Consider the following 16,345-nt stretch of genomic DNA (forward strand, 5'->3'; position numbering starts at 1 on the left):
CTCTACTCAGAGATCATCATCACCGTGCAGGTTGAGCTCTAGAGACTCAGAGATCATCACCGTGCAGGTTGAGCTCTAGAGACTCAGAGATCATCATCTCGCAGGTTGAGCTCTAGAGACTCAGAGATCATCACCGTGCAGGTTGAGCTCTAGAGATTCAGAGATCATCACCGTGCAGGTTGAGCTCTAGAGACTCAGAGATCATCATCACGCAGGTTGAGCTCTAGAGACTCAGAGATCATCATCACACAGGTTGAGCTCTAGAGACTCAGAGATCATCATCACGCAGGTTGAGTTCTAGAGACTCAGAGATCATCATCACACAGGTTGAGCTCTAGAGACTCAGAGATCATCATCACACAGGTTGAGCTCTAGAGACTCAGAGATCATCATCACGCAGGTTGAGCTCTAGAGACTCAGAGATCATCATCACGCAGGTTGAGCTCTAGAGACTCAGAGATCATCACCGTGCAGGTTGAGCTCTAGAGACTCAGAGATCATCATCACGCAGGTTGAGCTCTAGAGACTCAGAGATCATCATCACGCAGGTTGAGCTCTAGAGACTCAGAGATCATCATCACGCAGGTTGAGCTCTAGAGACTCAGAGATCATCATCACGCAGGTTGAGCTCTAGAGACTCAGAGATCATCACCGTGCAGGTTGAGCTCTAGAGACTCAGAGATCATCACCGTGCAGGTTGAGCTCTTGTCCAACACTCTTCCTGGAAATACTTTTGGAGTTTATCTTTAATATTAACCGACAATTAAAATAAGCCAGGAGATAGAACATAAATGAGAATGGACCAAGTATGAAGAGTGAGCTGGTACTTTTGAGAGGACAGCTCAGATGTTCTGAACAGGTGGAGGGGGCTATCAGAGAAGACCTGGAGTGTGTCTGGAGACCAACTGGATTCAGAGAGGGTGCATTCACACCTAATAGTCCGCTTCTCTGGTGCGCACCAGACCACAGTTTGTTCCATTGTTTCATTTTTCCGAAGGTTCGGTTTGCGTTCACACGGGCACAACTCAAACGGACTATAAACTTTAAACACATGTCATTTGCACGGAAATGCTGTTCAACCATTGGTCAGACATTAAGGGGGTAAAAACCATAGATATATAAACTATAAAAGGCTGGTGTGAATGCGCCCTAATGTTCAAGGTTTCAAGGCATGCACAATAGCCACATTAGACACTTTTATCCAAAGGGACTTACATACAGTCAATACCGTGGGCAATCCCCAAGGACCCCCATTCCCCTTGCCCAAGGACACAGCGGCATGCTGAGTGCAGTTGGATTTGAACCAGTGCTCCCTGATCAGAAGATCAGCGCACTGAGCCACAACCTCCCCAGTGTAGTTGTTGGCAATGAATGGGACTAGTTTTGATCAGAATTTGAACTCCCCCCCACCATTCATAATATCATATAATTAACCAGTTGAGACCTGTCTAGTTCACGTGTTAAATCATCAGAGATACTTTCTAGTTTTTAGGGTTAGGGTTAGGGTGTGTGTGTGTGTGTGTGTGTGTGTGTGTGGGGGGGGGGGTTCTACATCTCTGCTCCCCTCTCTAGTCCAGCAAGTGGCGCTAATGCATCTCTGCTAACCCGCTTTAACAACAGAGAAGAAGAGAACCCAGATGAAGTAGAAGAAGTTTGAAGGATTCGCAACTTCAGAAGCGAGTCCCATCTGTGTGTGAGGAAAGCAGCGCTGCAAACACAGTGCCTGTGTACTGCCTGAGGAGTTTCTTCATTCTGCAGCGAGCCATAGCAGAGCTGCTGACACAACGACCGGAGCAGAGGGACAGCTAGCCTGCTAACTAGCTAGCTGAGCAGTTTACAGGACAACAACGACAGAAGAAGAATGGAGTCCTGGGTTCGGTTTAACTCCCAGAGCCAAGCCAAGGAGAGAATTATAAGGTAACCACATTTATAAACTACACAATAACGATAGTCTTTGAAATGTTCAGTTTAGTTAGCCTTCTTAATGTAAACTTAAAGTACTTCAAGTTCACTATTTAGCTAACGCTACATTTCTGTTAACATGATGTTCTTACAGGTAGTGTAACACACACACACACACACACACACACACACACACACACACACACACACACACACACACACACATATTACAACACTGGCAATACACTTACTGTTAGGTACATTACATTAATATAATTGTTATTGCATTTTGATATTGATAATATCCATCAGTTATGTTCAGTTTCTGTCATTTGTTAACACGGTTGATTACAAAGTGCGTCAGTGTGTTTTGATATGGTCATGCCAATAAAGCTTCAGAGAGAGAGAGAGAGAGCATTTTATAACACAATGTAAAGACAACTATTTACAACATTGGAAATAAGAAAATAAAAGCCAAAGTAGATTAGAATGTTACCTGGCTCTAAACAGAGAGTATGATCTGGCAGAATATCTCTCTACTGTCAGAGATAGAAAGCAGAGACAGATCCTAACCAAGTACAGGCTCAGTGACCACAGACTGGCAATCGAAACAGGAAGACTCAACAGATCCTGGCAACCAAAAGGAATATGTGGTCACTGTACAACAGGTGAGACTGAGACAGAGATACACTTCCTCCTGAAGTGCCAAACATTCAACGAAGTAAGGAACATTTAGTGTAACAAGTTGAAGTCTGTAATCCCAGGTTTCAAGGAGGTTAATGACCTCTCAAGACTGAGAGAGAGAGAGAGAGAGAGGGGAGAGAGAGGAGAGAGAGAGAAGAGGGAGAGGAGAGAGAGAGAGAGAGAGAGAGAAGAGAGAGAGAGAGGAGAGAGGTTAATGACCTCTCAAGACTGAGAATACTCCTAGGAGAGGGAGACAAGGCACATCTCAATACACATGCCACAAGCTGAGGGACAGTGAATGTGACACACACACACACACACACACACACACACACACACACACACACACACACACACACACACACACACACACACACACACACACACACGTGTTGAAGTGTAATTGTATCACTGTATATATTATATATATATATATATATATATCAATAATATGTAAACATTTGAAATGTATGTTAATGTTGTTTATTATTTTGTATTTTTGATGCTTTGGCCACATTGTTTCGTTTAACTTTCATGCCAATAAAGCCCCTTTTGAATGCCCCCCCCCCCCCCCCCCCCCCCCCCCACAGGGCTGCTCAGTATGCCTGCACTCTGCTGGGCTACACTCTACAGAACGGGGGGGCGGCAGCTGACCTCCTCCACACCGTCTCTCAGCTGGAGGCCCACATGAGCCTGAGCAGGAAGTGTGAGTAATGCTGCAGGAGTTCAGCATCCACGCTGCAAGAGTGTGTGTTTGATGTGTGTATGTGTGTCTGTGTGTGCCCCCCGCAGTGCTGCGTCTGGGGAACTCTGTGGAGGCGCTGGAGGCTGCCAAGAGGGCCATCCACCTGTCTGACGGAGTTCTGAGGCTGTGCCTGACCATCAGCCACCTGAACAGAGCCATGTACTTCGCCTGTGACAACATCCTGTGGGCCGGGAAGACGGGCTTGGTCCCCGAAGTGGACCTGCAAAAGTGGAGCCAGAGATCTTTTAGGTGGGCGTCTTCTTCAATGGGATGTTTAATGACAAATGCATTTTATTGGAACCGTGTTTGTGCTGCTTAAAATCAGCTGCTGTCTAAAGAAAAGTTGAGATAGGCAACAGAATGTCCGAGGAGTCGAGGAGGGGAAATTAGAGAAATAAGAAAGGGCCAGTGTGTGTTAATGACTGTGGCCCTTTCTCATTTCATCAAATCCCCCTCCTCGACTCCTCGGTCCTCCGATAGTGACCCGGAAATGAATTTCAGCGCGCCATGTTGAAGGACATCTCATTTCTCTAAATGCACTTCGAGGACCGAGGATCGAGCGTCGAGGAGGCTCTCTGGAGGAGCTATAACCGAGGATACACTGATGGGTCCTCCACGGTCCTCCACGGCTCCTTCGTGGATGCATTTCCGGGAACAGAGATGTTTCAAAGAGTCGTGACGCACGGCCAGACTTATCTCAGCCAATGACGGCTCTGCATGCATCCCCTGGATATTATTTTATTAACTGCTTTCATCGCGACGCAATGTTTACAATGAGAACAGCTGTGAGGTCCGTGCAGAAAGCAGAGCAGTGTCTATAATATATATCACTCCGTATAACAGGCCTACATTACTCTCTGTATTTGCTTTAGTTTAGTAGATATCTACAAACAAAGAGTCCATATTTTTCCAAAACCATTTAGTGCTTCACATAATAAAATACACAACGGCTGTAGCCTGTTTTAGGAGCTGTAGGTGCGTGTCTGTGGTACAGTGTGTGTGTGTGTAGTGTAGGTGTGTGTGGTACAGTGTGTAGGTGTGTGTGGTACAGTGTGTGCGTAGATGCAGCGGACAGACAGGTCTCAGTTGGTTTGGTGTCCTATGCTTACTTTTAATACTTGTAAATAAAACTTTTGGCCCGTAATTTATTTTCCTCATTGTAGCGACCAGAGAGGGCGGGGGGAGGGGATATATCCAGTCTCTGATAGTGTTACGTTATTATGAGAGTGCTCTCATACTTGTTTGATTCTGAAACGGTATATATTTATATAAATATATACATATATGTGTGTGTGTCCGCATCTGTAGCCTGTTATTGTCTCATTATACCGCACTGTGAATGAATTAAAAGTAAATATATAAGTCGTCATGAACACATCTGTCCATCAGACAGAGTGCTGCTGTCATCATTAATGGACGTCTCTTTAAAATGACCGCTCAGAGGAGAGGAGTTCTCATTTCTCTAACCGCCTGCTGCTTCCCCTCCTCTCTCCTTTGTTCCCCTCCTCCGCTCGCATCTCCTGTGGGCGGGACTAAGGCCCCGGCCCCACGAGGACGCATACGGCTAAACGCATAGGATTAACGCAAACCGAATCGCAAAAACGCTTCCGTCCACACGCAATATTCACCGGATAGTAGGTTTGTTTGAGACGAGCTGCGGCTCGCCTCGAAAGTAGACGAGAATAGCCGATCGCAGCCGGGGGAGGTCTCAAAAAGCTCGCCTGAAGTCGGACAGCTCGGATTCGGCTTCTTCTTCTCTCTCGGCAACTTTAAGGTGCATACCGCCACCTCCGGAGTCGGCTTGACTCGGTTTGCATTTATAAATAATGCACAAATGTGTTTAATCGTTAATGTCAGATATGTAATAAATAAATACATTTGTTCCTGCTCAAGATTAGATTCAACTTTATTGTTATTGCATATATTACAGGTACTGAGAGAACGAAATGCAGTTTAGCTTCCAACCAGGAGTGCAACAAACAGTAAAGTGAAAAGTAATTTACACAATCTACAGAATAAAATATAGAATGAATTGAATGATGAATAAACAGTGAGGGGTATGAATACACAGCAGCCTGTGAGCAATATGAACAGTGTGAATATGCTAAGATATATAAAGTATGAAAACGGTAAGCAGTGCAAGTATAGGATAACATATATAGATATTAATTTCATGATGATAAACATCGTGGAACAATGATGAAAAATGTGACTGGAAGTGGCGACGTAAAACTGACACAAAACAACAACAAACTCTTGCCGAGCCAATTGGAGAGCTTCATCAGCAGCACGGGGTAAAAACCACCAATGAGCGCTCAGCTCGAGATACCAGCGAGTCGTTTCGTTTCCCATCAAGCATTTCGCTTCCGCAGCCCGTGGAGAGGAACTGCGCCACCTCGCCGCGCCTCGCTCTCAAGGCTGCGGGCGTCTTTGTCCCGCGAAATTTCAATGTCTCATGTGAGCGTGCCTCCAGAGCAAGTCGGAAAAAATGACTAACCATCATGCAACGCACTAGCAAGACGTTGATCGCAACTGCGCAGGTCTCGCTTGTCTCAAACAAGCCTAAGAGGTTTCTCAATACTCAAATTTCCCCTCCTCAACTCCTATCCTCGACTCCTCTCCTCGAGATTTGGTGCCGCCCACAGGAGATGCGAGCGGAGGACTGAGGAGGGGAACCGAGGAGAGAGGAGTGGAAGCAGCAGGCGGTTAGAGAAATGAGAACTCCTCTCCTCTGAGCGGTCATTTTAAAGAGACGTCCATTAATGATGACAGGAGGCACAGCAGCCCTCTGTCTGATGGACAGATGTGTTCATGACGACTTATATATTTACTTTGATTCATTCACAGTGCGGTATAATGAGACAATAACAGGCTACAGATGCGGACACATACACACGTGGATTTTTTTAGTGTGCACGTGCGAAGTGCGCCCCGCCAATTTGTTTCTGTGTGTCTGCCGGCACAAGAAAGGCTCTTGAGGCCTAGTACCAGGGCCGGTTCTAGCCAATTTGCTGCTCTAGGCGAGATTTTAGGCGAGATTTTATATATAAAGAATAAATACACTACAAAAACTGAAACGTATACCGAAATGAATTTCAGCGCGCCATTTTGAAGGACATCTAGTTTGCGTTCCGTATAAAAAACATTTCTTCCATAAGTAGTTTGTGAAACTGCCATTTTTGTACTTAATACTTCTTAGACTACTTGCAAACATAATATGAAATACTTTTACTGTGTACTTTTTGAGTAATTTGAGTTTCAAAGTCCCCTCCAGAGAAAAAAGATTGAGCATTTTCATCTAACTTTGGTGTGGGATAAAAAACATTTTTTCCATAAGTAGTTTGAGTCTGCCATGTTTGTACTTAATACTTCTTAGACTACTTGCACAAATAATATGAACTACTTTTACTGTGTACTTTTTGAGTAATTTGAGTTTCAAAGTCCCCTCCAGAGAACAAGAATGACCACATTAAAGTTGACAAAAATGCTCCTTGTTCTCTTGAGAGGACTTTGAAACTCAAATTACTGAAAAGGTACACAGTAAAAGTAGTTCATATTATGTTTACAAGTAGTCTAAGAAGTACTAAGTACAAACATGGCAGACTCATAAACTACTTATGGAAGAAATGTTTTTAGACCACATTAAAGTTGACAAAAATGCTCATTTTTGTTCTCTGGAGAGGACTTTGAAACTCAAATTACTGAAAAGGTACACAGTAAAAGTAGTTCATATTATGTTTACAAGAAGTACTAAGTACAAACATGGCAGACTCATAAACTACTTATGGAAGAAATGTTTTTTATCCCACGTCAAAGTTAGACAAGAATGCTCCTTCTTGTTCTCTGGAGGGAATTTTGCCATTCTCAAAAAGTACACAGTAAAAGTAGTTCATAGTATTTGTGCAACAAGTTTATGAAGCAATAAGTCCTAGAATTATTCTCAAAAATTACCCTGTTCCTCAATCGCAAATAATAGAAATGAACCACATGCCATCCTTTACTTTGAAATCCAGCTTCCCAGGGTTGTTTTATTGCATTACCGTAAACCTGTAACTAATCGCGCACTGGAAATACAGGGGCGGCTGGTTTGACCACGCAAAAGTGAAAGACGGCTGGCTTGACCGCAGTGGGCCGGGGCCTAAGTCACGAGGATAGGAGTCGAGGAGGGGAGTTAGAGAAATGAGAAAGGGCCTTTGTGTGTAATGAAGGTGTGTGTGTGTGTGTGTGTGTGTGTGTGTGTGTGTGTGTGTGTGTGTGTGTGTGTGTGTGTGTGTGTGTGTGTGTGTGTGTGTGTGTGTGTGTGTGTGTGTGTGTGTGTGTGTGTGTGTGTGTGTGTGTGTGTGTGTGTGTGTGTGTGTGTGTGTGTGTGTGTGTGTGTGTGTGTGTGTGTGTGTGTGTGTGTGTGTAATGACAGCGAGTGATAGTGTGTTTGATTGTGTGTGTGTGTGTTAATGACAGTGTGTGTGTGTGTTAATGACAGTGTGTGTGTAATGACGGTGTGTGTTTAATGACGGTGTGTGTTTGACAGTGTGTGATAGTGTGTGTTAATGACAGTGTGTGTGTGCAGGTACTACCTCTTCACTCTGATCCTGAACCTGACTCGAGATGTGTACGAGCTGCACCTCCTCATGGATAGAGAAGCCCGCTACAGAGCCTCCAAATCTCCCCCCTCAGCCCAGCCCAGCCCTTCCCTGTCTGCTGACCCCCCCTCCCCGGCCCCAGAGGCTCTGCCTTGGCTCAGCAGACAGCTCCACCTGCTGGTGACGGTGCTGTACAGCAACCCCCCCCTGCTGCTGGACCTGCTGAAGAACTTGTGTGATATCTTCATCCCTCTGGACCGGCTGGGGATACGCCCCACGGGGTCCGGCTTCGTGGGGGCCTGCGGCCTCACCTCATCCCTCCTCTCCATCGCCACCATCCTCCACCCTTGGCTCAAGCTCAAGCCCTGAACCCAGAAACTGATATGACTAACAGGCGGCCCTCTGCTTCACTTCCTGCCTGCATGTTTGAAATTATCACAGCGTCAGGTGGCAGGCACAGACCCCCCCCCCCTCCCATACATATTATAGCTCTTTTCACCCTCTGTCTGAAACCAGAGCCCAGTCTGCTCCGATTGGTTGGCTGGCCGTCACAAGATGTCCCGCCCCTGAGCCTATCACATACAATTAAGTGAAATTGACTTTGATACAATGTGTTGGAGCGATAGCCAATAGAAGCGTTTAATAGTCATGTCACTGTCACGGAATCAAACCCTTCCTCCTAATCACCAACACATTTGCTATCTGGAAGAATACATAGGCCCCCCGTTTCACAACCATGACATGTAACTTGGAGGACACTTTTGACTGGCTTTGTTTTAACATCATTCTACACGGTATGAATAGTCCTGTGAGATACAGATGCAGCAACCTAACCCCATAAAAACGAACTCTGATGCTCTCACATTGCTGCAGTGACTTCACGTCGTTGATGGTCAGGTGTGTGGCGTGGTGCTGCTTCCACAAAGCTGACTGCTATGTCACACTGATCACTATCAAAATCTAACTATGGTTTACCACCAAAGGGTCTGGGGCAAAGCCTCCCCTGCACCTCACTCTGAAGAGATTGAAATATACAGAGCTGCTTTATTAATGCAACATGAACCTGGAATAGAATCTGAATGTGGATGACTGGTTCTTAACATACATTTTGTAAAAAAGAAAAGTCTAAATGATGTGTAAGATACGGATGCATGCTGATTGTATAGCCCCCTGAGGCTTATTTGTTATTTGCGTGTGTAAATAAAATTAATTAAAATATGTTTGGTGTTATATTTGATAGCATTCAGCCTTTTGGTCCAGTTAAATATGCAATCAGTAAATTAGTGGTTCCTGCTTGTATGTTTAGGAATGGACCTGGAAGGGGGGAGGGTTAAGACTGCACGATGAATGACATCCTCAATTTGTTACCGAGGTATAAACTGCAGAAAAATCCCCATCACATTACTGTTAGCAAGTCAGAACTCCCTCCAATACAAACATGTTTATTCTGATTTGCAATGAAAATATATTTATGTTTTTCTCCAGATCACATTTGAATACACCTGCTAGCCTTATATACTCCACCTGCAGGTTTCAACTTGGATCTGTAATAATAATAATGATAATGGCTTTAATTTATAAAGCACTTCATATTTGCGTTCAAATCCCGAAGTGCTAACATCGTAAAAAGAATAAAAAGCATAAATAAAAATAAATAAGTAAAAAGAATAAAATAAGATAAAAGGGTGATAATAAATAAATAAAAGGTCTAGGGAAAGGCTCTATTGAAGAGGTGGGTTTTGAGGCCTTTTTTAAAAACCTCCACGGTCTGTGATGCTCTCATGTGGTCGGGGGGAGCGTTCCACAGACTGGGAGCAGCCGAGCAGAAGGCCCGGTCTCCCATGGTACGGAGCTTAGTCCTCGGGGGTTTGAGGAGGTTTGAGTTGCTGGAGCGGGTGGTCCGCACGGAGGTAAGGGGGGTGAGGAGTTCCTTGAGGTATGGAGGGGCTGTTCCATAGATACACTGGTGTGTGAGGACGGAGACCTTGAATTCGATCCTCAATTCCACGGGGAGCCAGTGTAGTGATTTCAGGATGGGGGTGATATGATCATATTTGCGCACCCTCATCAGGATCCTAGCAGCGCTGTTCTGGATGTACTGGAGCCTCTGGATGCTTTTCTTAGGGATCTCGATGAGGAGTGCATTGCAGTAGTCCAGCCTTGAGGAGACAAAGGCGTGGACTAACTTTTCCGCGTCAAACAGAGTGAGTGAGGGGCGGAGTTTGGCGATGTTCCTGAGGTGATAGAAGGAGTTTTTGCACAACTGTTTAATGTGGGCCTCAAAGGTCAGATGGGCGTCCATTTTCACACCCAAGTTGGTGACTGCTGAGGAGAGGGTAATGTCCTGGCCGGAGAAGGTGATGGTCGTGATGGTGGATGACCGAACCTGATGTGGGGTGCCAACTATAATGGCTTCGGTCTTGGAGCTGTTGAGTTTCAGGAAGTTTAGCTTCATCCACGCCTGTATCTCCTCCAGGCAGGTAGTGAGTGTGGGTGAAGGCAGGGCTGCAGAGGAGGTAGGGTTGATCCTGAGGTACAATTGGGTGTCATCAGCGTAACAATGGAATGATACTCCATGTCGGCTGATGATAGAGCCAAGGGGGAGCATATAGAGTGTGAAAAGGGTGGGGCCGAGAACTGATCCTTGAGGGACACCACAGGTGACGTTGTGGGTACCCGACTCTGCCTCACCCAAGGAGACGTACTCTCAGACGTATCTGTTGTACATGTTGGGGAAATATTGTCCTAGGCTCATAACTTTGACCCAGTTTCTCAGTGTGTACTGCATGTCACTAACATGGGTACTCATCTCAACTCATCTCTCTCGAGTTTTATTTTTGTGTTTTGCCAAAAGCCACTGTGTCAAGTGTCCTATTAGAGTTGCCGTACGCAGTTGTCAAATATGGCGGACCATCTCGCACATGCGCACTGCAGATCGGGTAGTGACACTGCCCTCACTGAGCTCAGGCACCTGTAGCCTTGCTGCTGTGCTCTCAGTGTTTTGTCTCCCTGGTCCTGCCTGTTGGCGTCAGCTGATAGGTGTTATGGTTCTATGCTCCTGCCTGTTGGCGTCAGCTGATATCGGTGTTATGGTTCTATGCTCCTGCCTGTTGGATCAGCTGATAGTTTTATGGTTCTATGCTCCTGCCTGTTGGCATCAGCTGATAGAGGTGTTCTATTTCGTATATGGCTTCGCCCTCTAAGGCTATCGCTATTGGGTAATCCCCCTGCGCCCCCATGCAGCACCGAAACACTTGTAGTCCACGCCCACCCACAAGGTGGGCCCCACCCTCGGGCCTCCTTCCGGTATAAATAGGAAGGTGGCCCGGCAATCTGCTCCCTCTTTTTTTAAGCAAACCAGCACAGTTACTGAAGCACAGCAATTGAGAATCATCATGAGCAACAACTGTGTCCGTGGTTGTCCCTCATGTGGCTCTGGGTTCATAATGAGTTATGACCTGCAGAGATAAAAGCAGAATGCGAATCCTGCCGGGGGTCAGAGCACGCGTACGCGGCTCTAAACCAGCAGGTAGCATGCACTGCGCTCGTCTCCCCTCGGGCGACAGGAAGCGGAGAGCGGACACTCTTGCTGCTGTGGCCGAGGAGGACGATTGGCCCGTCCAGGCTTACAAGCCCGCGGACGGGTCCTCGTGTCCCTGGGGCAGACTGCCGGGCAGGAGTCCGAAGCAACTCCTGCCCCGCCTCCCTCCACGGTTCACCGTTCGGTTCTCCCCTCCCTCCTCTCCCCCGCACGGGGGAGACAGAGTAAGAGCAGGGTGCCAGCTTGGCGGCCGAACATGCTTTCCCCCTCTCCGTCACCACAGCGCGGCGGCGTCTGTTACGGAGACGGCCAGAAAAGTGCTACTGGACGCTCCAATCAGCCCGGACGGGCTGTTCGGACCCCAGTTCATGAAGACGGCCGCGGAACAGGTGGACGGCATTCGCCAGCATGTACAGCTGGCTCCAGTCGGCTGAGCTGCCACAGCGGCACCAACGCCCGCAGCAGCCGCGGCGTCCACGCCGGCCACAGGAGGCCTCAAGCGGAGAGACGCCCACAGCAACCGCCCCGGCGGCTGCAGGGGCTCCGTCCCACGTCTCTGCTCCCCAGCCACCCCGGAAACAGGGTCTCCCGGGGGCGAGTCAAATGGGAGTGAGGCTCCCCAGCTCCTGGTCGGCTCCGCGAGAGCCTCCGAGGAAGCGGAGCCGGTAATTAAGCCGGCTGCCACTAATCCGTTGATTAAGTACTACGCAGAGGCGCGGGAAGGTATTTTGAGTGGGGGTGCTGAGGTGCTGGACTCCAGTGAACACTATTACGGGCACTATAGAGCACGCACAAAAAAACTCCCCACACGCAAACACACAGTAAACCCGCGACTGTTACAATGAAGGCTCGATATTCAGCTCACGGCATATAGGCAGGGGTAAAGTGCTATTTTTTACGAGTGGGGAGCGGACCTCACCTCCTCTAGGGGTGTCCGGGGGATGATGAAGATTTAAATATTGAAGTTAAAAGCATCAATCTGGTGCACTTTGAGAGCAACATTAAGAGATCTATGGATACATCTCTCAACACCCAGATGAAACACAACTGAAAGCAGATGTTCTTTTTCTTTATGGATATTTTACAAATCACTCCCCTTTCAAACTGTATTCTTGTTTTACTGCCATATAGTATTTCATAATTGTTTTTCCTTTATTCTCTTATTTTTGTTATAACTATAATGATCATATGAAGGTGTGCCGCGGAAATAATCTTTTGAATAATTTTTGACCAAACCGTTTGAGACCCATTGAGATAACTTAGACTAAAGTTAACTATCTAAACACTCAGAGAGTCCTTTAGCTCACCTGAGCCTCTCAGTCTGAGAGGAGAGCTCTCCTCCAGCTTGTTGTGGAACAAACAGCTCCGTATGTCCGTTAGTGCAGCTAGCTAACCAGATGCTAACAACACGGTCCCTGCTGCTGGCACCGGTCCCTCTCTCTCTCTCCCTCTCTCACACACACTAAATGCGCTATTTCATCACACACACACAGAGCCGCGAGCTTGAATGACACAAGCACACTTTTATTTCCATCCAACTCTCTGATTGGTCTGGTGTCTTGACTCTGTTGCATTCACTGAACACGGGAAATCACAGTCCTGCCGTCCTTTCTAGTGTCTTGATGAGGTTCAGGTAAAGCACGGTTAATGTATTATATTATTGAGGTAGAATTGTCCGGGGCTACAGAAAAAACATTCGGGGCAGGCCAAAATATCATTTTACCAACAATGTGGAATTTATTGGCTACATATTACACAGATTATGCACAGCGGGAGCAGAAATAACCGTCAAATAATAATTCAGACAGGGGAGCTCCGCACCCCCTGCCTGCCGCTAGGGGGTATTGCAGCGCCCTCAGCACCCCCCTTCCCGCGCCCATGTTAAGTAGGAAGCAGGGCTCCCTGCAGAAGCCTGCTGGTTTTAACCTATCGGTTAATAAACCTGCAGAGCTCGCGGCATTCCTCTGTCCGAGATACGCCTCCTACACACGGTCATAACCCATGAGCGCTGGTATAACGCCTCATGTGGACAGCACTGCACACACCTCCACTCATCCCCTGAGCGTGTACACGCCTCAAGATGACAGCCGGAGTGAAACGCAGCGTGTGGAGGTTTCCTCGCAGCCCTTTCGCCTCACGGGCAGCGGCGGCGAGGGCAATGCCCCGCCTCCCTCCACGGTTCACGGTTCGGTTCTCCCCTCCCTCCTCTCCCCCGGGCGGGGGAGACAGAGTCGGAGCAGGGTGCCAGCTTGGCGGCCGAACATGCTTTCCCCCTCTCCGTCACCACAGCGCGGCGGCGTCTGTTACGGAGACGGCCAGAAAAGTGCTACTGGACACTCCAATCAGCCCGGACGGGCTGTTCGGACCCCAGTTCATGAAGACGGCCGCGGAACAGGTGGACGGCATTCGCCAGCATGTACAGCTGGCTCCAGTCGGCTGATCTGCCACAGCGGCACCAACGCCCGCAGCAGTCGTGGCGTCCACGCCGGCCACAGGAGGCCGCAAGCGGAGAGATGCCCACAGCAACCGCCCCGGCGACTGCCGGGGCTCCGTCCCACGTCTCCGCTCCCCCGCCACCCCAGAGACAGGGTCTCCCGGCGGCGAGTCAAAGGGGAGTGAAGCTCCCCCGCTCCTGGTCTGCTCCGCGAGAGCCTCCGAGGAAGCGGAGCCGGTAATTAAGCCGGCTGCCACTAATCTGTTGATTAAGTAGACAGCAGGGCTCCCTGCAGAAGCCTGCTGGTTTTAACCTATCGGTTAATAAACCTGCAGAGCTCGCGGCATTCCCCTGTCCGAGATACGCCTCCTACATACGGTCATAATAACCCATGAGCGCCGGTATAACGCCTCATGGGGACAGCACTGCACACACCTCCACTCATCCCCTGAGCGTGTACACGCCTCATGATGACAGCCGGAGTGAAACGCAGCGTGTGGAGGTTTCCTCGCAGCCCTTTCGCCTCACGGGGAGCGGCGGCGAGGGCAATGGCGTGGCTCGTCACCATGACGACCATTACAGCACATCACAGAGAAGCCAGAACGGGGGAATGAGCAGTATTCCAGGCTGAGCGCCCCCAGCAGAAGCGCCCGCAGCGCCAGGGCTCGCTACAGAAGGTTAATTAACTGCAGAGCTCGCTAATTAAGCCGGCTGCCACTAATCTGTTGATTACCAGCAGGGCTCGCTGCAGAAGCCTGCCCGTTTTAACCTCGGTTAATAACCTGCAGAGCTCGCGGCATTCCTCTGTCCGAAATACGCCTCGTACACACGGCCTTAATAAACCCATGAGCGCCGTTATAATGCCTCATGTGGGCAGCACTGCACACACCTCCATCCATCCCCTGAGCGTGTACGCGCCTCATGATGAGAGTCGGAGTGAAACGCAGCGTGTGGAGGCTTCCTCGCAGCCCTTTCGCCTCACAGTGGCGTCGAGGGCAATGGCATCAAAGAGAAGTCAGAACGGGGGAATGAGCAGTATTCCAGGCTGAGTGCCCCCAGCGGTAGCGCCCGCAGCGCCACGGCGCCAGTTCTCGCTGCAAGAAGCCTGCTGGTTTTAACCTATTGGTTAATAACCTGCAGAGCTCGCTAATTAAGCCGGCTGCCACTAATCTGTTGATTAAGTAGACAGCAGGGCTCGCTGCAGAAGCCTGCCGGTTTTAACCTCGGTTAATAACCTGCAGAGCTCGCGGCATTCCTCTGTCCGAGATACGCCTCCTACACACGGTCATAATAAACCCATGAGCGCTTTTATAACGCCTCGTGTGGACAGCACTGCACACACCTCCATTCATCCCCTGAGCGTGTACACGCCTCATGATGAGAGCCGGAGTGAAACGCAGCGTGTGGAGACTCCCTGGCGTGGCTCGTTGCCATGACGACCACAGAACATCTCGAGCATGTGCGCCCGCTCTTAGAGTGTTTCTCAGAGTGGCAGCGCGTGTGTCTGATGGACAGATGGATGAGCAGGCTGATCAGCAGAGGATACGTCCTGCAGTTCGCCTCTCCCCCACCCCCACAGTTCAATGGGATACAGGAAACACTCCTGTCGTCCCAGAAGCTATGTCTTGCGCTCCAATCCGAGCTGCTGGAACTCCTGTTGAAAGAGGATATTTCCAGGGTTCCTCAAAGGGAGGAAAATCAGGGGTTTTCACTCCCGTTATTTTTCTAATCCCGAAAAAGACTGGGGGAATGAGACATCCTGGATCTGTCAGTATTCCACATGCTGACGATCAAACAGGTGCTGGAATGTTTTCACAAGGACGACTGGTTCACTTCCACCTGAAGGATGCATACTTCCACGTACCCATCATCCCGAAACACAGGAAATTCCTGCGTTTTCCATTCAGGGAATATCAGACCAGACAATCGTCTGCCGTTCGGATATTTCCTGGCTCCTCGCATTTGTGTAGAGAAGGCTGGAGCCACTACACAGAGGAGGGATGAGAGTGTGGTTTTCCTCTGGACGACCTGCTATTTGCTGGCTCGCCCCAGGGAGGAAGTCGCTTTAAAGACAGTACATCTCGTATCGCATCTGTCAAAGCCTGGGTTTCATAATAAATTGGAAGAAGAGCTGTCCTCTTCCCTCTCAGACAATCGTTTATCTGGGAGTGGAGTTAAACTCAGCCAGCATGAGAGCGCGACTCTCGCGGCAGCGAGGGGAAGAACTGACAGCTCTCCTCCGGCGTGTCACAACCCACACAGCCCTCTCCGTGACGCAGCTGCTCGGCGTTGGCGTCAGCTGGTCACGTGATGATCCCCCTGAGTCTCTTCCAACAGGTGGACACTCCAGAGGTGGTTCATTCGCTGCAGAAGCCTGCTGTTTTAACCTATTGGTTTATAAACTGCAGAACTCGCGGCATTCCTCTGTCCCAGATATGCCTCCTACACACGGTCATAAT

The 16,345-nt window shown here is 48.7% G+C and overlaps 2 protein-coding genes across 2 annotated transcripts in view; both read left to right on the top strand.

Moving 5' to 3' along the window:
• smad10a (SMAD family member 10a) overlaps positions 1-1,644 on the top strand; it is a 57,015-nt gene extending 55,371 nt beyond the window's left edge. Inside the window, exon 14 of the mRNA XM_079654914.1 lies at positions 1,621-1,644. The gene's annotated coding sequence lies outside the window, so the exon portion shown is untranslated. The remainder of the gene's footprint in view (positions 1-1,620) is intronic.
• Positions 1,628-9,129, top strand: pex11b (peroxisomal biogenesis factor 11 beta). The gene is made up of 4 exons (XM_079654922.1): positions 1,628-1,917; positions 3,177-3,292; positions 3,379-3,580; positions 7,899-9,129. The coding sequence occupies exons 1-4, from the start codon at positions 1,862-1,864 to the stop codon at positions 8,278-8,280; spliced, it is 756 nt and encodes a 251-aa protein (XP_079511048.1). The 5' UTR covers positions 1,628-1,861; the 3' UTR covers positions 8,281-9,129.
• Positions 9,130-16,345: the final 7,216 nt, after the last annotated feature.

The sequence above is a fragment of the Notothenia rossii genome (assembly GCF_949606895.1).
Source record: "Notothenia rossii genome assembly, chromosome: 10".
Taxonomy (NCBI): domain Eukaryota; kingdom Metazoa; phylum Chordata; class Actinopteri; order Perciformes; family Nototheniidae; genus Notothenia; species Notothenia rossii.